At 34.3% G+C, this 22213-nt stretch overlaps 1 protein-coding gene across 7 annotated transcripts in view; it reads right to left on the bottom strand.

Annotated features, from left to right (window-relative positions):
- Positions 1-22213, bottom strand: part of sff (BRSK family serine/threonine-protein kinase sugar-free frosting) — a 141973-nt gene that overhangs the window by 21838 nt on the left and 97922 nt on the right. For 3 of the 7 annotated variants that reach the window (XM_073983488.1, XM_073983491.1, XM_073983495.1), the window contains 8 exons: positions 19797-20023; positions 19580-19730; positions 19085-19300; positions 18551-18750; positions 11735-11959; positions 7777-8300; positions 7553-7711; positions 7321-7487 (listed from right to left, as the gene is read on the bottom strand). In XM_073983488.1, the coding sequence (XP_073839589.1) occupies positions 7321-7487; positions 7553-7711; positions 7777-8300; positions 11735-11959; positions 18551-18750; positions 19085-19300; positions 19580-19730; positions 19797-20023 (1869 nt within the window). The remainder of the gene's footprint in view (positions 1-7320; positions 7488-7552; positions 7712-7776; positions 8301-11734; positions 11960-18550; positions 18751-19084; positions 19301-19579; positions 19731-19796; positions 20024-22213) is intronic. The other 4 variants (XM_073983489.1, XM_073983493.1, XM_073983490.1 and 1 more) reach the window with 2 other exon arrangements.

The raw sequence follows: 22213 nt of genomic DNA, 5'->3' as shown, positions 1-22213 counted from the left end.
TATCTCAATTCTATATTCCAACAGTAATCTTAATTCCAAATTTCAGGATTCCAGTTCTTCAAATGCAAATCCAAAGCATACTAAACTCACTACCATTTAGGACTTTTCGACCTTTGGTACATCTTTCTTACTCTTCATCAGTGACCCCCAATCCAAATTTCAGGATTCCGACCCTATTCCTTAACCCATATTCAAATTGTGCTATATTTAGTACTATTTAGTACTTTTCGTATACTTTTAATTAGAATTTCTAAAAACCTTTCTTTTTTACTCTCCATCAGTGACCTTCATTCCAAATTTCAGGATTCCAGCTCTATTCGTTCACCCAAACCCAAAATGTACTAAATTTAGTACCATTTATTACTTTTCGTACTCTTATAGTTGGAATTCCAGAAACCTTTCATTTTTACTCATCAGTGATTCTCATTCCAAATTTCAGGATTCTAGCTCTATCCGTTTACCCAAATTGTACTAAATTTAGTACCATTTAGTACTTTTCGTGCACTTATAGTTCGAATTTCCAAAAACCTTTCTTTGTCACTCTCCATCAGTGACCCTAATTTCAAATTTCAGGATTCCAGCTCTATCAGTTCACCCAAATCCAAACTGTACTAAATTTAGTACCATTTAGTACTATTCGTGCACTTATAGTTCGAATTTCCAAAAACCTTTCTTTGTTATTCTCCACAATTGAACCTAATTTTAAATTTCAGGATTCCAGTTCTATTCGTTCACACAAATCCAAATTGTACTAAATTTAGTACCATTTAGTACTTTTCGTGCCCTTGTAGTTCGAATTTCCAAAAACCCTTTGGTACATCTTTCTTCAAATGCAAATCCAAAGCATACTAAACTTACTACCATTTAGGACTTTTCGACCTTTGGTACATCTTTCTTACTCTTCATCAGTGACCCCCAATCTAAATTTCAGGATTCCGGCCCTATTCCTTAACCCATATTCAAATTGTGCTATATTTAGTACTATTTAGTACTTTTCGTATACTTTTAATTCGAATTTCCAAAAACCTTTCTTCTTTACTCTCCATCAGTGACCTTCATTCCTAATTTCAGGATTCCAGCTCTATTCGTTCACCCAAACCCAAATTGTACTAAATTTAGTACCATTTATTACTTTTCGTACTCTTATAGTTGGAATTCCAGAAACCTTTCATTTTTACTCATCAGTGATTCTCATTCCAAATTTCAGGATTCTAGCTCTATCCGTTTACCCAAATTGTACTAAATTTAGTACCATTTAGTACTTTTCGTGCACTTATAGTTCGAATTTCCAAAAACCTTTCTTTGTCACTCTCCATCAGTGACCCTAATTTCAAATTTCAGGATTCCAGCTCTATCCGTTCACCCAAATCCAAACTGTACTAAATTTAGTACCATTTAGGACCATTCGTGCACTTATAGTTCGAATTTCCAAAAACCTTTCTTTGTTATTCTCCACAATTGACCCTAATTTTAAATTTCAGGATTCCAGCTTTATTCGTTCACACAAATCCAATTTGTACTAAATTTAGTAGCATTTAGTACTTTTCGTGCCCTTGTAGTTCGAATTTCCAAAAACCCTTTGGTACATCTTTCTTACTCTTCATCATTCCACATTTCAGAGTTCTAGCTCTACGCGTTCTCGTAATACAAAGGGTACCATATTTAGTACCTTTTGGTACTAACCTTCTAGTTAGAATTTCCAAATATCCAGCCTTATTTCACCCCTACACACCAACAGCAACCCACACTAAAAACTTCAAGTTTCTAGCTTCGTCTGGGCGTTGATGAATCATTCAGTCAGTCACTAACCTCACTACTCTTTTATATATATATATATATATATATATATATATATATATTACCATCAAGTCCTTGGAATTTCAAAAGGTTCTAAGACATTTGATGTGAAGAAACAGCTTAGCGATAGGGAAGGCAGACGTTAATTTTTTTGAAAGGAAAGGGTTTAATTTTGATGGTTATGATGTTCACACATCTTTTCCTCATAGTATCAGTACCGAAAAAATATTTCTAAACCGTTATTACACAAAAGTTAGCGCCTATGTTTCTGTGCTTTCCTTGTCATGCGATATCTTCTAAATCAAAGCCCTTGATGTTGACATGAAGCGTTCGGCGGTGGGATTTTCTTTATTTTTATTATTATTACAGTGTTTTATTTAACTTGCCTTGGTGTGTGTTTAGTTCAAATCTGGTAACTCATTTTTAACACGGTTGCAGGTGACCAATCGAACTAAAACTTTACACACTTCTCAGATTTGGATGACAATACACGGATATGAAATCAAAACCAATATTGGTCCATTTTTGCACTGTTTTACAGTGTTTTATCTAATTTGCTTTTCAAATCTGGTAACTAATTTTTCACATAGTTGCAGTTTACCAATCGAACTTAAAATTTGCACACTTTTTAGACTTGGATGACAATACATGAATATGAAATCAAAACTAATATTGGTCCATTTTTACAGTGTTTTTACGGTGTCTAACTTGACCCCCTTTTCAAATCTGGTAACTAATTTTTAACACGGTTGCAGTTGATCAATCGAACTAATACTTTGCACACTTTTCAGATTTAGATGACAATACATGAATATGAAACCAAAACAAAAATGGGTCCATTGCTTCCTATAACCCCCATATAACGGTACCACCCGATTTCCGGTATTTTGCTTTTCAAATCTAGTAACTCGTTTTTCACGCAGTTGCGGGTGACCAATCGTACTTAAACTTTGCATACTTTTCAGATTTGGATGACAATACATGAATATGAAATCAAAACTAATATTGGTCCATTCTTACAGTGTTTTTACGGTGTCTAACTTGACCCCCTTTTAAAATCTGGTAACTGATTTTTAGCACGGTTGCAGCTGACCAATCGAACTAACACTTTGCACATTTTTCAGATTTAGATGACAATACATGAATATGAAACCAAATCCAATATGGGTCCATTTTTCCTATAGCCTCCATATAACGGTACCACCCGACTTCTGGTATATTGAGGATTTTGTCTTCATTTTTAGCCCGAATTTGCTGTAACTTGGCATTTGGAGTTCTCAATAGTCCAGGAACTTCCCCAGTAAAAATTGTGGACGTAGGTCAAGATTTAATATAGCATCCATATAACTGTACCACCCAATTTCAAGCATTTTAATCTCTCAAATAAAACGCTTGCCGTTTAATTTTGCCATCATTCATAATTTAAATGCAAGCGTTTTATTTGAGAGATTCTATCATGAGAAAGAATGTATATATTGAGGCAAAGCGACAAATTATTTTTTAGTTTTAAGTGCATTTCTAAATAAAACACTGAAACTTAATTTTTTTAATTTATTTTTTTTTTTGGACCTATGGTTGTTCACAGCCAACGAAACTGGGTGGAACCCATCGATTCGCATTCACTTTCCTGAGATAAAATATCAATTTTTGGATTGGAAAGGTAGAAATTTGAGTTATCTTTACCATATTTCCTCTGTTTCGGACTCATAAACCTATCAAATGTGACTTTTTTGGTAAACATAATTCAGTATAAAATTTTGACTTTATAAATTATTTCTACCGATTTCTTCATAAAAATATTTTTTGGAGTTCTAAGCCTCGATTTTCATTAAATTTCAAGACCCTAATACAAATTTTTGCACAATATTTGTTGGCAATCAACACGAACGGCATTTATTTATAATTATAAATAGTTTTTTGTTAAAGTTTACCACATCTAACAAAGGACTTGTGTAAATTCTTAGGGTGGTTCTATCCTGGTGAACCATTAAAAATGCTAATATTTTGACATTTTTTCATAAAGCGAGTAAAAATTACCGTTATAACGCATATGTGAAACATGTTAGGTATTGTAAATATCGGCTACTATATACTCTACATGTCCACAAAATTATAATTTACAATTCCTCTCCTTTCGTCAAATATAACGGTATTTGTAGACAAATATTGGTTGGTTCTATTCAGATGAACCGTATTTATCCCGAAGCGAAGAAATCTACGTTTCTAATCTTATAGGGATTTAAAGCCTATGATGTTCCGTATCAAACACAGAAAGAATTATGTTTCTAGCTCTTCGCGAAATGATTTTCTGATCATTTTTCCGATAGTACTATGAAAAATAGGCATTTATTTTCGGTCATCAGGATAGAACAGTCATTTTATTTTCGTGAATTGTGGAGATATTAACGCCGAATTTTCTTTCAGTCGATAAAGCGGGGCTTTCTAATAATTTTTTCACCAATAAAATCATATAAATAATTTCGCGGACCTCGAAATAACAGCGTAAATTGACAGATAATAGAAACATCTCGGAATATCAATAAGAGTCGCGCAGCTATGTCATATTTCTTCACAATAAGATAAAATATGACACAGATAACCTCGACGGATACAATCGAGTGCTTCGGATGCTGAAAAGATGGAACATTTTCAAAATAAGTATGTAAAAGGTCAAAATTTCTTATAAAAACCTTGATTTTTTCTTCAATAAAATGATTTTTCCGCGAACAAGTCTACCGTTTAAAGGTTTGGACATGTGCTCCATATTTAGAGGAAGATAATCTGATATGAAAACATCCGCCATTTTAATACACTGAGGGGATTTTTTTTGCGAAGATGTTAATTAAGTTAAGTTTAAGAAATTATATGGGTCTGGCTAGACTCATGTGTAGCGAATGTGGAAAACAATATGGGTGTCCAATGATGGGTTAAAAAGTATTATACGCCTACCACGAGAAAATAATTAATTTTTACTACATGGTACTACACCGCAGAAATATGTGGTGTCCGGATTATAGGGATTATACTGTACATATGGGAGTAATATTCACTGCAGAGATTTCAATATAATTTGGCAAACTTTTATCTAGACCAGATTCGGTCACACATTACAAATTTCATTAAAATTGGTGCATCAAATACCTTATATCGGGCGAAAATATGTATGATAGATATATCCAAATCTGAACCGAATCTTACCAAAATAAATTGGAAACGCCATAATAGGGTTCGCCTGTACTCTGTTTACAAAAATACATGGCGAGACGGACATGCCTAAATCGACACAGAAAGTGAATCTATGCAAATCACCAAAATTAACTGAGGGTCTATTTCGTTTCCTTTTGTATGTTGCAAACTAATTTACTTATCATAGTGTGGTGTGGGGTGTTAAAATATGGATATATCTATATATATATATATATAAAAGAGCTTAGTGATAAGTGAGTGAGTGAGTGACATGTATATCATCGCCCAGACGATGGAATTTAGATTACATCGGAGTGAAATATGGGTGTAGTCTTGGAAATTCATACTTATGTGTACGAAAAGTACTTAATGGTACTAAATTTGGTAAAATTTGGATTTGGATAGACCTGGAAAACTGAAATTTGGAATTAAGATTACTGATGGAGTGAAGGACTAAGGTAGGTTTGGAAATTCGTACTTATGGGTACGAAAAGTACTAAACGGTACTAAATTTGGTACAAATTGGATTTGGGTGAACGGATATAGCAGGAATCCTAAAATTTTGAATTTATTTACTTTTGGAGTGTAGGATTGAGGTAGTTTTGGAAATTCGTAATTATGTGTACGAAAAGTTGTAAAAGGTACTAAATTTGGTACAATTTGGATTTGGGTGAACGGATAGAGCTGGAATACTGAAATTTGGATTTAAGATTACATACTTTTGGAGTGTAGTTTTGGAAATTCGTTCTTATGGGTACGGAAAGTACTAAATGGTACTAAATTTGGTAAAATTTGGATTTGGGTGAACGGAGGGAGCTGGAATCCTGAAATTTGGAATTACGATTACTGTTGGACTGTAGGTTTGAGTTAGTCTTGGAAATTCGTACTTATGGGTAGGAAAGTACTAAATAAAACTAACTTTGGTATAATTTAGATTTGGTGAACGAATAGAGCTGGAATCCTGAAATTTGTAATTTAGATTACTGTTGGACTGTAGGTTTGAGTTAGTCTTGGAAATTCGTACTTATGCGTACGGAAAGTACTAAATGGTACTAAGTTTGGTAAATTTTAGATTTGGGTGAACAGATAGAGCTGGAATCCTGGAATTTATAATTAAGATTACGTAAAGAGTGTAGATTTGAGGTACTTTGGTAATTCGTACTTATGGGTAGGGAATGTTCTGAATGGTACTAAATTTAAATAAATCTATTAAAACAAAATCTATTATTGTTGGAGAGTAGGGTTAAGTAAGTTTTGGAAATTCATACTTATGGGTACGGAATGTACTAAAGGGTACTAAATTTGGTACAATTTATATTTGGGTGAACGGAGAGCTGGAATCCTGAAATTTGTAATTACGATTACTGTTGGACTGTAGGATTGAGTTAGTCTTGGAAATTCGTACTTCTGGGTACGGAAAGTACTAAATGGTACTAACTTTGGTATAATTTAGATTTGGGTGAATGGATAGGGTAGAATCCTGAAATTTGGAATTACTGTTGGAGATAGTTATTGAAATTCGTACTTTCATACGAAAAGTATTAATGGTATTATGAATAGAGATGGAATTCGGAAATTTGGTATTATAGACCCTCTTGATGTGTAGAGTTGACATATGGATGTGGTTGTGGATATACGTACAAAATTACAAAATGGCACAGAATTTGGTTCAAATTGTTATTGTGTAAATTAGTAGAGCTGAAATTGTGAAATTTGATGTTGACTGACCGGGGAATCGATCTATTTGCTACATTTTGATATCACAAGTTGCAAAATTCGGTTGGAAAATGTGGATAAAATTTTTAAAATACGCATACTGTTCTAATAAAACATGGACTGAAATTTAAAATGTAGTCCGCTGTTAAAGTGTAGAGGTCTATTTTTGAGATTCGAACAAAACGTGTACGAACAGTACTTGAAAGATATAAAATATCAATTCAAATGGTATAAGTACATCAAAATTTTAAGTGTTCGCCATATTAAATATTTTTTTTTTTTTTTGAATATTATTCCTTTTCCGCATACGTAGAGGGCATTTTGCTAGTGTACATATATTGTAATACCAATTTTTTTAATATTAAACTATGTATGAAAAATATAAAATATAATAAGATATGAAAGATTTTATGTACAATTCAATATTTTGTTTGTCTTAATGTGTTGCATATTTTGTGCATATGCAAAATATGCAGATATGCTAAAAAATAAAATAAAAATATGAGCTTGTCATTGCATTTAGTTTTCTTCGAAACGAATTTCCTCCCAATCAGAATTGTCGTATCTTTATTAATAAAAAATATGCAAATATGCAAAATCCGATGTCTAGTGATTACTTACCGATAGAAAGGCGTGTATAAGATGGGCTTTGACTGTGGCAATTGGTTTACCCTTAACTAAAATTGTAAAAGTTTCATCTTTTTCGGTTGTTATCAAATTACCAAACCAGGATCGTTTGGTTAATTCGGGTGATGATTCTGGAGTTAAATGTACCTCATCTGCGGAAACTAAATAAAAATCGAATGTTAATTAACCAAACGAAATGAGAAACTTTCTTCTTTGTTATAAATACCCTGAAGTTTTCTTCGATGAAATCGTGGACTGCCTAAGAAACTGTTTTTAATATTGGTGAGTCTAGTTTTCCACAATTGTCCACCAGGTGCATTACAAGGTGAGCCTGGCATGGCAGCTGTACTGTTGTTCATTAACGGTGATGTTGTAGGATTCATAACTGCAATTTAGCAAACATGAAAATATTAGGAAGTGGGATACAAGGAAATGACTGCAAATATTTACCATTATTTGCTTCGGGATCATGGAACATGCTTATGGCAATTGTGGGTCCCGAATTAGCTCTTTGGTGTACCGTAGCTGAATTACCACCTGGACTTCCAGGTACACAACTAGTTTGCACTGTTGATGAACGTTCGTTGCGTGATTCCCTTCGTTCTCGGATCTCTCGAGCCACAACCTCATTGCTGGTACTGCTGCCGCTACTACCACTGCCGCCGCCACCACCACTACTGCCACTGTTACTGTGGCCCTCGACACATGTCTGAGACGAATGTGATGATGATCGTCCACTAGGTGGATGATGGACCGAAGCTGATCGTTCCCTATCACCATAGGAAGAATGACGTGAAGCATGACCTGATGAAGCGGCCGGTGATGAGGGCCTCGATAAGACATTTGCTTGTTGTTGTGCCGAATTAATAGGTGAATTACATCTCGTTGGACTATGATATGACGAAGAACGCATCGAAGAAACCGAAGTCGGCGAACGTCGTTGATGGTTACGTGTGCTACTGTAGGACCGGAAGCTGTTTGTTAATGGCGTTCGAGTTTGATTTATGGTGATATATGTGATTCATTGCAATTGTTGTTGTTTGTTACATAGTGACATAGTTATACAAATGATTGATTGATTTGATTTGTTGTTTGTGATTTGTTTCATTCATTTGTGTTCAGTAATAATGACAATAATGTTGATGTTATCGAGATACCAATGTTATTGTAGTTGTTCCGAGAAAAGCCAGGTGACATCACATTTATTAATGTATATGTATTGGCACATATGTACATAAAATATGTTTAAACATTCATTTACCAAATGATAGTGTGGTTTATGTTGTTGTTGTTGCAGATGTACATATGACAATGAAATTTAGTATTTGTGTAACGACATGAAAATACAAAGAATAGGCATAGATGTGTATTAAAGTTAACTGCTTGTTAAACTAAAAATAACTAAGTAAGCATTTTGTCTACAAAATTTAGTTAATAACTATTTCCAGAGGCAATTACACACATATATGAAAAAAAACTCCGACGATTATTTTTGGAACACAAACATTATGTACCCTCATCTAAGTTAAACATTCGAAAACTTGTACTTTAAAATCCTCAATTTAAAATATTTGTACCAATAACACAAGCAAGCAAAGGTTATAGTAAGACGGGTTAGACTATGTGATATCCTACACCGCCACTAGCCTTGCTCATAAGCCTTTCACTCACTGACACTTCTTGTAAGAATTTACTAAATTAATTTGCCGCCCTGGCTTTTAGTACAGCTGACTTAACGCTAATTGAAGCCAAAATAATTACAGCACTATCGAAATCCAAGTCTTTTCATAAAAGTACATTGAAGAACTGGGCCAACAATATCAACATACAGCTGCTCGAGAATTAAAGTCTAGTTATTTCACGTTTAACGGTTTTCTCGAATTCAGATAATAACATGTCAAAACTTTTAAAATCTCAAAAGTCGATTGCAACAAATGTCCAAAAATGGAATATTGGCTTTGCGCCTTTTGTTATATGTTTTATATTTGAAATCGTTCTATAGCTTAACGCTGAGCACGTTCCCCAAAAGGATATAACTAAAAAAAACCTAAACCGCTCAATGGACCCCAGCTGCAACTTTCACCTATTTATCAATCGTACCTACATACATGCTAAGAAGCATTTCATACATATGTACAGTGGTGGCCAATACATTTGCAACAAAATTGCAAATTTTAGAAACTTTTGTCTAAAATATTTTTTTGAAAGTGAAATTAGGTATTTTGGCAATTATTTATAGTTTAATGCTTCAAAGATAAGAAAACAAAAAGTATTAACTCGATATACAGCAACAATTAAAACATATGCAACTGAACCGAATCGCACGCAAAAATCTTAAATATTTTGTAAACTATAATTTTTTATATTATTCAAATCACTTCCTTTTGATTTGGGAAGTCTAAATGTGAGTAAAATTTTTAAACTGATATCGGTCATACGCACTTCACCGGCAGGGTGGCGGGTCATAGGGGAGAAGCATGAACATAGGTGCAAAAGTCACAAACTTCGGAAATAATGGTAATCTCTTCACACTTCAGTTTTTGATTTAATAAAGTTCAGAGTCTAAAGTGCAGTTATATCTTGTATTTGCAAAATTCAGAAGTCTGGGTCTCGAAAAACATTTGATAGTAGGGATTGGACCCTTGTCAGGGTGAGTCATACTGATCTATAGTCCTTATAACGGACGGTATCATTTCAAATTCGGGAGTCTTTAAAGTTGAAAGGACTTAGAAAAGTCATCTGATAATAATATACCACACACATTTAGTATAAATACATTTCCAGGAAGAGCAGAGGCTTCCAAATGAAAGACCATTTTTCAACACATGAAGTGCTCGCTAGAATACGTTATGGATATCCCATAATTTTATGAAAAAATGTTTAGGTAATGGATTTAGATGCCAAGAACATTTTCTTTAGTTCTAAGTAACAAGAATACTATCAAAAATTCACTCAGAAGACTATAAACACGCTGTTTTTAACACAATGTTAATGGGCTTTGGCGAGCACTAAATGTGTTGAAACATTTTCTTTTATTGGGAATACCTGTACTTCTCCCAGAAATGTATATATAATATAATAAACTTGTGTGGTAAATTATCATCTGATGAGCTTTCTAAAACATTCCAAGTTTATAGACTTCCGAATTTCCAATGATACCGCCCGTTATATTGTCAATATTACTCACCCTGATAAGGGTCCAATTCGTGCGCTCAAATGTTTATCGAGACCTAGACTACTGAATTTTGCTAATAAACGATATAACTGCACTCTAGACTCTGAATTTTATAAAATCGAGAACTGAAGTGTGAAGAAATTTCCATTATTTCCGCAGTTTCTGACTTCTGAACCCATGTTCATGCTTCTCCCCTTAGACCAGCCACCCACCGGTGAAGTACGTATGACTGATATCAGTATAAAAATTTTACTCGCTTTTAGACTTTCCAACAACTAAAGGAAATAACTTGAATCATATAAAAAATAATATTTTACAAAATATTTAAGATTTTTGCATGTGATTTAGTTCAGTTGCACATGTTTTGACCATTGAATTTTAAGGCGTGTTATGTATTTTCAAATTTTGTCATAATTGTTGTTGTTTTCGAGTCAAAACTTTTACTTTTCTTCTCCTTTTTTTGAGACATTAAACTATATAAATAATTGCAAAAAATACTTAATTTCACTTTTAAAAATATATATTGTAGACATTTTTCTAAAACGTACAATTTTGTTGCAAACGTATTGGCCACCACTGTACATAATTTAAAGTCTTTAAGTTATTGGCCTAATCAAGATAACGTTGAACTATCATTTCTAATTTATGATGAAGCCACACTGTACATTGACCATTAAACTACCCTGAACTTTAGCAAATGATGAAATGCAAGCCAACATGTAATCTAAGTTATTTACCACACACTAAATCTCGATATTTTTCTTAGCACACACACTCGCATACACTAACATGCATTTGCTTAAACTAAAGAAGAATCTATCTGATGATGCCAGAGATGTCTGGCGTAAAATAGCTTCGGTAGCTCAAAGAAATGCCACTGCACATAAACATTCATTCACACTAAATGCACGAATGGAAAATGATAGAAATCAAAAGGGGATAATAGGATGCTATAATAAGAATATCCTTGCCTAAGGAAAGAAAGCTTGACGCATACATTCAATGTTACAAGTTGAATATAATTTATTTGCATGCCTGCAGGCGGGGTTAAGGCCTTTGCGGTGCAACAACAACAATCACTAAACAACGATACTTGCTGGTATGGCTTTTGTGAAATAATCGCTATTGGCACTAAACACTAAAATTTAACTAGGATTGCACACACAAACTTTCACACCGATAAATAGATACAATCTTCTGCACTCACAGATACACACACACGATGATACTCACTTAAATGCCTGTCTTCTTGGTGTCAACGGAGATCCTTCGGAAATTTGGCCATAGCTGGGGGAATTAGTGCCATTAATGCGGCATGTATCCAAACGTTTGCGGGGCGGATCTGCAGAATCCAGTTCACTGCGAGACTTTTGAGTAATTTCATCGTCATCCTCTAATGCTGGACGTCTACGTTTGCGATCCAGTAGTAAAAAATAAATAACTTTTTCGGTATTGTGACTGAAAATAAAAAAAAAAAATTTTGTCGTTTTGTTAATAAATAAATAACATGTAAATAATATACATGCCATGAAATCCCAAAATAAAAAATTTACGGATATGTGAGCTTTGAAAGAGAAGAATCCGTTGTGTTTTGTATGTATATAAACACTTAAAACGAGTTTTTGCTCGAAATGAAATCGGGGCTCACTCTGGGGCACAGTTATACCCTTAGCTTGTGTGAATTGAAATTCTTTTTTTCTCTAACAATATGATTTAGGAGGTTTTTCAGAATTTTGTGGTCCTCTTTGAACGTATGAACTTACCGACAAGAACATGGATTTAGATTGAAGCTCAAAAGTGTTGCGGAGGACTTCAGGTACGTCCTGAAGTCCTCCTCTGGACCAATATAATCCATTTTGGAAGTGGATTTTAATTTTGAAGTTTTAATATCGCTGTAAACAGGACCACAAGGCGTAGAGTAATTCTCCAAAGAATCTTTGAACAAATCCTAAACTGCACGTTAACAAAAATGTTGATTTTTTTAGGGAAGATACCTGATGGAGAAGACCGATATGTACCATTTTCGAAGTTAAATTACATTTGGACAACATATTAGGAGTTTTGAACTCTTGAACTTGAACTCTTTAATTTGGACAAAATATTACAAAAAACAACATTGTTCCACAGCATCCCATACGGGACAAGGGAGACTTCTCTCATATCAATGAGTGCATCCCGATTCATATTTACCTCAATGATATGGGACCTACTGTTTATCGCCGAGTCCGAACGGCGTGTCTTAAGACACCACTTATAGAGAAGTTTTTCAAGGCTGAAATACTCAGGAAATTGTCGCCAACATTACTGAGGGGTATTTTGCCACCGTTGAAAAATGTTTGATGTTGCCTGGCCGGGGAATCGAACCCCCGACCTTCTGCGTGCAAGGCGGGCTTGCATACCATTGCGCCACGGTGGCACAAAATATTACGATGACTTAATTTTGGACCCATATGGTCCGATATGTTCCACCTTCAAACTAAATCTAAGTTTGGACAATATATTAGACTGTCAAATTTTGGACCGAATCGGTTCATTCGTTTGTGCGTTCCAGTCACTACACATGGTGCCACAGGGGTTTTTTACAGCTTTCTGGTAATTTTCACAGGAAGTATGAACTTACCCCTCAAAAAAAATTGTACCACCGTAACAGAGACCTCGAGAGCAACGTGTTGCAATCAAAATCAAAACAATTCGAGAGGAAATTGTGTGTGGAGGGTACCCGAGGAAGTGGTCCTATATAGTCCATATTCGAACCTGATCTATAAATCGTAGAAATATTACGACGTGCAAAATAGGGACCAATTCGGTTACTGCCTTCGAGAGTTATTTTGCGTACCAGTTTTGCGAAAAATTTTGATTTTTTGTGGCAGAGGTACCTAAGGAAATGGACCGATATGGCTCATCTTCGAATATAAACTAGGTTTGGACAAAACACGGAATCTTCTGATCCGTTTGAAAGTTATCTTGCGCTCCAAACAGGCAGGTAGACCTACGGACCAACAGACGGAGGGACATTGCTCAATCGACTACAAATTGTGTGAAACGGATTCCGTCCAAACTTACTTGGGGTCTAAAACCATTATTTCGATGAGATACATTTTCTCCGTATGATAGTGTAGTACCCTCGTTAGAATAAATGCTGAGGGTACAAAGATCTTGTCTGTAAACGAGAGAATTATCCTTTTTTTAATTGTTGACCAATTAACTTTGATAGTCCACTATGTTTTTAAAATTAAACATTTTAAATTAACGTTTTAACGCTAAGATTTGTCGTAATACCAAAATGTGGACATACGGCGCTAATGTTTCGTAGAGAAATTTGTTGACCTCTTGTAAATTTAAATATCGAATTACTGCTATTTTTGTGTGAAAAATAAACAAAAATCCGAAAATCGGGTGTACCTCTTATATGAGTGCTATTTTGTATTCCCAATTTCAGTCAATTCGGTAGGATAATGTGGCTAAAACTTTCAAAATACCGAAAACCGTGCTGTAACTTTATATGGGGACTACATAAAATCGTGTTCCTGTACATAAATTTCCCAGTGAGAATATTGTATACCACTCGCGAAGACTAAGTACGAAATTACAGCTTTTTGGTTCGATAAGGTGATAAAATCCATTAATATACCGAAAATCAAAATAAGGAATTATATCCCTATCAAATTTCAACTAAATCGATCGGTAGGACAATGTGGCTAAAACCTAAAAAAAAGCGAAAATCGGGAGGTAACGTTCTATGGAGGCTATACAAAACCTGGATCTGTACTGTCAATTTTCTGGGAAAGTTTTTTTGGTCCCAAAGAAGATAAAATGCAAATTTTCAGGTATTGCGGTGTGATAATAAGGCCATACCCTTTGAAATGCCGAAAGTCGGGAGGTACTGTTTTGTGGGGCTATATCAAAAAGTGAGTATGTGCTGAACAATTTCTGGGGGGAAGTTTTGTAGCCCCAGAGAGAACTAAATGCTGAACCCCTGAAAACATGGACCGATATATTTTCAACACCAAACATCTCTTCTCCCTCCTGACTTTTCGTTTAGATAGCAAAGGATTTTGATTTATAACCGCAAATCTACTTATTACTGATACAGCTCCTGTTAATTTATCTTGGGAATCAAGCCGATATGTCAAACACTAATAAAAACCCATAAAAATACGAAAAAAATTAGAGTTTTTTTTTTCAAAAAATTGAAAATTTGTTCAAAAGTTTAAAAATACTCCTTGGGTCTTCATAAAACCCATATAACGCATATAAAATATCAAACATTAAAAAAATGACCATTTGTGTAAAAAAGCTATAATTAATATGGTAAACGGTGTGGAAAAACACATACATATTTTTACCAATGAAATTTCAATAAATTTAAAAAAAGTGCTAAACGGACGGAGCGGGAGTGGTACAAAATCTTATATTCTAACACCCCTCAATAATGAGTAAAATCCTTATATATAGCAGCTATGGCAGAAACAAGCACATTAATTTATTGGATAGAGAATATTTAAGAATAATTTGCATGAAACAGAAATATATTTTAGTTCGTTCCATCATTTAAGGTAGATGGCGTTCAGAGTCGAGGCAAAATTCATATTCGAAAACCTTAAGGCACTACATTTTTCCTTTTTTGCAAGGATTTTCTAGGTAAAGTGCAATTTTTTGTACTTAAATATCCTCGCGGAGGCCTCTGATGTTCAGAAGAAAAAAAATTTAATACAGTTAACGAAGAAAATTTTTTAAAAATTGAAAAAAATTTTACTAAACTAAGCAATTTTGTTCAAGAAATGAACAGTAATGGCAAATTTTTGGATGGATATTGCAAAAAATATCTAATCTTAGTTGTTGTGTGACGAAATAGGTTGTCCTTATCAAAAACAAATGCTGCCTGCTCATGAGAAATTTAAGCCTGTCTAAGGTTATGGTAGGGCATTTCTAATTTCTACGTGTGAACATGAACACCTATCCTTCACTAAGTGGTTTAAAATTCATAATAATTTTAGAGTGCAATTCTAATATTAATTTTACAACAATAATTATGGATAATCGCAACGAAAAAATAATTTTTAAGGTCGTAATGTTGACAGAGTAGAACTGAGTTTTTAGGTAAGTAATGAAATGAGGTATTTCTTTCAAAAAACTCCGCAATAATGATTTTTTTATCTGAAAAGTAAGTCATTTGTTACAGAATATTAAAAAATAATAAATATAAATATTTCATAAGCGTGAAAAATGGCGAAAAAATCATCTTGGATCACACAAAGAGCAAATAAGTTTTGTTGAGATTGCTTTTTGATATTTAAATCCAGGATTTACCTAATGATTTTCCATAATTTTTGCAGTGACGTGAATTTCGCGTTCATTTTTAATCGTATAAATGTCCTACCATTTGCCTAAACAGGCTCAAATTCTCATGAGGTGGCATTATTTATTTTTAATAAGGACAACGAATTTCGTCATAGAACAACTTAGATTAGCTGTTTTTAGCAATATCCATCCAAAATTTGCCATTACTGTTAATTTCTTGAACAATGTTGCTTAGTTTTGTAAACAATTTACTATATTTTTAATAAATTAAATGGTTTAAAAATTTCGTTTATTAACTTTACTAAATTTATGTTTTTGAACATCAGAGGCCTTAGCAAGGATATTCAAGTTCAAAAAAGTTACACTTTTTCTAGAAAAATCCTTGAAAAAAGCAAGAGTTTTTCCTCGACTCTGAACGCCATCTACCATTAAATGATGGAACTAGTTAAAATATATATATTTTTGGTTCATGCAATTATTCTTAACTGTCCAATAAATAAATGCGCTTGTTTCTGCCATATCTGCCATAAATATCGATTTTACTCATTTTTGAAGAATGTTCAAATATGAGTTTTGTATACTGTATATGAGCTGAAAGAAGACACTCTCAGTTATCATTCTGCGAAAACCAAACTTTGTTCCGTGCTGTTCCCTAAAAGTTCTAGTCCGCTAAAGATGAAATTTCACTAAAATGTAGTACCTGAGGAAAAATAATATAGCTCACTTCGTGTATTCGTGTTATATGGGCGCTACTCCGGAACACGGACCTACATTGAATATTTTCTTCGAAAAGGTGTGTTAACCCCTAAGAAACGAAGATGCCAAATTTGAGCTTGATCAATTGGAAAATTAGGGATATGTAATGGAAAGCAATAATCGATTTTTCACTTGTCATAAAACTCAACTTTCGACTTTTTCATAACCGCAGAAAATCGATTATGAATCATAATTAATAATTAGCGTTTTGGGTAGGGAAATCCAGCACCGGGAATTCCCGGGAATTCTCGGTTTTTTGATTACGGGATTTTCCCGGGAATGAAAATCATATTTTCCGGGAAATCGGGAAATGTCTTTTTACATTTATCACAACTAATATTGAATGAATGAATAAACTATGCCCGTCAATTTTATACCATAGAATCAGAATTCGATTATATTTTACAGAATCAATAAATTGGAAAAGATTTGGAAATAACGTTAATCTACAAAAATGTTTTCATGGAAAAAGTTATAAAAGCCACACCAAAAACATGGATTATAAAGACGGATTTTTATTCTGTTTCATTTAAGTGCGAAACAATGTTTTCTATTTTAAAGTCCCATTTTTATACCCTCAGCCATTAAGAGCGTCCGGCTGGCTGGCTAGTGCGCACGATAACTCTCGAACGAACCCACCGATCAGGTCAAACATTTGGCATTAGAGATTTTTTTCAAATTTAGTTCAAGTTCGAAGATGGAGCATATCGGTGGTCCACTACTTCCGGTAACTTCCCCACAAAAGTTCAACAATTATCGCTAAAATGGTGCGCACGGCCCCCTTTACAACGGTACAAATTTTGTCGGGCGGCAAGTCCATACTTCCTGAGATAATGCCTTAAAAGCTCCAGAAACCTTGACGGCAACAACTAAAATGAAAAATTGGCAAGATAACTCCGCAGGAAGTTTCTGATTGGCCCAAACTTTGCACATCATATTATTTCATATAGTCATGTATCAGGTTGGAATATGGACTATATCGGTCCAGCCCTTCGGATACCTCCAACACAAAATTTAGAAAAAGTGCAGCTTAACAGCTCACTTCGATTTTTTGGAAGGGAAAGTCCACTCTTCCTGAGGTAAAGAGCCAAAATCTCAAAAAAAGCTGCCGATAAAAAAATCTGGGAAATATTAATCCACTCTCGTATTTTAAAAATTCCCGGGAAATCCCGGATTCCCGGGAATGCCGATTTTATGATTCCCGTTTCCTGGGAATGATAAAAACCGGGAAAACCCAAAACCCTAATTATGATCGATTATCGTCGATTTTCGAGTTTTCTTTTGAAAATGTAAAACCGCCAAAACTGTAAAACCGCCAAGTCAGCAATCAATGGGCAAACTCGAAAATCGATCACAAGATAATCGATTATGCGATTTTCCCTGCAGCCAAAAGTCGACCACGATTTTTAGACTTTTAACTGCAAAAGTCGACTAATCCATTAATCGAAAGTCGACCTACCTATCACTATGGAAATAACTAAAATCAGAGGGTACCTATAAATTTAGGGCTATACAAAAAAGTGGACTTACATTGATGATTTTTTGCATAGATGGTTGATATTTACTCAGAACTCAAAATACCAAAATTTGGCGAAATTCGTTGGAAAATATGTGTAAAACGTAAAAATACTAGGAATCGGGGTATACCGTTATATGGGGGGCTATAAAAAAAGTGGACCGACTCAACCCATTTTTTGTACCAATGAATATAACGCATAATATTGGGGACCAATTGCTTTTGGTTAAGTTTATATACAAGGGGCTCTAAAAAGTTTAGCCTGAGAACTGAAAACCCTTTTTGGGGTTCTGATCTACTAACTGAATACTATCACTTCCACTTGGAATTTTCCACACCCCAGACCATGACCCGAAAATTGTTGCACAGTGTAATTGTCACCACAGTATATTTGTTCATTAGGTTTGTTTTCCATTAAATGTCATTACTCATTAATTACTGTACGTATATACATACATGTTTTATATAATACTCACGTTGTGCTCAGCAATTCTTGTATTAGTTTATCTTTTTCCTTAAAACAACCCAAGGAACAGATGGCATTTAAAACATCAGGATCCACAGCCGAGGCAGATGGTATTACATGTGTCTGAACAACTTCCATCATAGGCAATTCCAATTCCAGTTCACCCTTGCCGCCGGCCGTTACCCAGGGATGTCGATTGATTTCTGCCAACTAAAAAAACAAAACAAAATAAATGTTAACAAACATATTCTGCTGGCCACCCCATAATTCCGATTCACAGTATGCGAAAATCGTAAAGGGAGGAGGGGTCATAAACATTTTCCGTCTACAGATTGACTCATATATAATTTATTGTTGTATTGATGTTGTCTGCGCATTTTGTTTGTACTTTCAATTCAATTCTCAGAAACATAATTAAAGTAACGCATCGGGTAAATATAACACAACACATTTATGTAGGTGTGTATATTTGTAAGTATGTATCAACAACAACAATGAAATACTATTTTGTATCAATAAATATTTGGGCTCTATTATGACTCACCGTTAGTCGCCGTTCAGGATTTACTTCTATCATGCCGCGCAGTAGACTCTGACAATCGGGTGGCACAAAATGTGGTATATGGAACACTCCCCGCTTTACTTTCTCCAACAATTGTCGTAAATTATCATCATCGAAGGGTAACGCACCAACCAAAAGTGCGTACAGGATAACACCGCACGACCATACATCCGCTTTCCGGCCATCGTATTTTTCACCCTTAAATTAAGAAATGAATATTTTATTGCAATTCACATTTTCAACTCAATTCGTTTGTTTGTTTGCGGTGGCAACGTAGCGTTGTGGTCAACTTGTCGATTGCCATTCCGCCTTATACGTTGGAGTATGCTATCAACGACACAATTAACCATCATAAAAATAATAATTTCATATTGACTTGAATTGGGGTCATCTCGAAAATGTTGAAAAAATATAACCAATGGCTACTATGCACACAAAAACCATGCAAGGACACACCAGAAGCGGTTATTTACATACCCTTATAACTTCGGGACAGGCATAGTGTGGTGAGCCACATGACGTTTCCAACATGGAACCGGCCGGTTGCAGTGAGGCCATACCAAAATCAGCTATTTTAATATTGTTTTTCTCGTCCAGTAGTAAATTTTCTGGTTTCAAATCTCTATGGCTGTGGAAAAAAGTCAACAGTTAAAGCAAGAGAAATGTTTTTTGTTTTCGACATTAAAGTGCTTACCATATTGAATGTGAATGGCAGAAATCTAATGCTGATATAATTTGGCGGAAAAATTTACGTGCTTCTTTTGGTGTTAGTCGGCCCTTTTTAACTAAATAATCGAAGAGTTCACCACCGGATACGTGTTCCAAAATTAAATATAAGTATTTCTTATTTTCATAGACTTCACTTAGGCCCAGAACATGTGGGTGATCAATTAATTTCATAATAGCTATTTCTCGTTCAACCTGAAATAGAAAATAATAATTACTGTTAATATTATCGTCATCATCATTAATTTAAGGAAATAAACTAAGTTGCAGCATTTTTCCCAAACGACTCAAACCTAAGATAAAATTACACCGTCCGACAATTTTGAAAAAATGTCATCACACTTGAAACAGACTATATATGTCTGAAACTACAGGTAAAATGGAGTAAAATGACACTTAAGACTTTTCCTTGTCTCATCCTGTTGACCTTTTAAAGGACATTCAAATTTCAAAGGACAACATTTTTCAACAACATATTTTAAATACTTGTACTCATCGCACGATCCTGGTGTTGGTGTCATATTAAAGAGGAGTAAATTAGGGTTATACAATAATTTTCATTTATTGTATTCAAGGATAACAAGGACATCAAGTATGTCCTTGAAAAATTAAATACTAAAAAAACCTTTGCAAAAATCCTGCAATTTTTTTTTTCAAGATAAAAAATAATTTAAAAAATTAATTTTCAATGTTTTATTTAGAAATGCACTTAAAACTAGAAAATAATTTGTCGCTTAGGCTCAATAAATATATTCTTTCTCATGATGGAATCTGTCAAAAAAAAACGCTTGCCGTTTATTTTTGCCACCATTTATAATTTAAATGCAAGCGTTTTATTTGAGAGATTCCATCATGAGAAAGAATATATTTATTGAGGCTAAGCGACAAATTATTTACTAGTTTTAAGTGCATTTCTAAATAAAACACTGAAACTTAATTTTTTTAAATTATTTTTTTTTTATTTTTAACTTTTTAGTAATTACATTTTTTGACCACTGAGAACAAAATTATAGTCAATTTAGGACGAAAATTCAGATAAAAACTTTGAAATGCCTGAAATCGTATAGTACCGTTATATAAAGGCTATACCAAAACCGTGGGTTGGGGAAGTTTCAGTACCATTGGGAACCCCAAATGCCAAATTACAGCCAACTCTGGCTAAAAATGAAGATAAAATCCTTAAAACACTTCAAATCAGGTGGTACCGCTATATGGGGGCTATACCAAAACCTGTACCTATGTACATCCATCATTTTTAGTGAGGAAGTTTCTGTATCATGTACCATTGCCAAGTTACAGCCAATTCGGCCTAAAAATGAAGATAAAATCCTCATAATACTGGAAATCGGGTGGTACCGCTATAAGGGGGCTATACCAAAAACTGGACCTATGTTCACAATTTTTGGTGGGGAAATGACTGTATCATTGGAAATCCCAAATGCCAAATGACAGCTAATTCGGGCAAAAGTTAAGATAAAATCCTCAAAATACCTGAAATCGGGTGGTACTGCTATATGGGGGCTGTAGTTACAGCCAATTCGGCCTAAAAATGAAGATAAAATCCTCATAATACTGGAAATCGGGTGGTACCGCTATAAGGGGGCTATACCAAAACTGGACCTATGTTCACAATTTTTGGTGGGGAAATGACTGTATCATTGGAAATCCCAAATGCCAAATGACAGCTAATTCGGGCAAAAGTTAAGATAAAATCCTCAAAATACCTGAAATCGGGTGGTACTGCTATATGGGCTCATATTCATGTCGCTCATTTACTCAAAGAGTGACACATTTCAAAAAATCGAGTTTCGAGAAAAACACGTTTTAAGTTGCCGATTGAAATTTGACATCCCAACTTAAAAAGACTATTACACAAAAAATAAAATAGCTACTTCGACCATCTTTTGGGAAGTGGTAGCCTGATATCAGTGCTAAATTTATGGGCAATATGAAGCATGATTTGAAATGTTTTAGTGCTTTATAAACTTTGATTTATGCCAAACTCCTAGTAAATAACCTGTAACTCGTTGAGTTTTAGAGATATCGACATGAAAATTTGACACAAGATAAAGTAGAAGTCGTAGAAAAAATAGAAATTGCTAACTCAGAAAACACATTTTTTGAGTTATGTCACTCTTTGAGTAAATGAGCGATGTATTGTCATCCAAATCTGAAAAGTGTACAAAGTTTCAGTTCGATTGGTCCACTGCAACTGCGTTAAAAATGAGTTACTAGATTTGAACTAAATCGGGTGGTACCGCTATATGGGGGCTATAGGAAACAATGGACCCATATTTGATTTGGTTTCATATTCATGTATTGTTATCCAAATCTGAAAAGTGTGCTAAGTTTCAGTTCGATTGGTCAACTGCAACTGTGTGGAAA

This window comes from Musca autumnalis, unplaced genomic scaffold (assembly GCF_047663935.1).
Source record: "Musca autumnalis isolate F117 unplaced genomic scaffold, ASM4766393v1 scaffold_4, whole genome shotgun sequence".
NCBI classification, from domain to species: Eukaryota; Metazoa; Arthropoda; class Insecta; order Diptera; family Muscidae; genus Musca; species Musca autumnalis.
The sequence above is the reverse complement of the archived record's forward strand: the minus strand, read 5'-3'. Positions and strand labels throughout refer to the sequence as shown.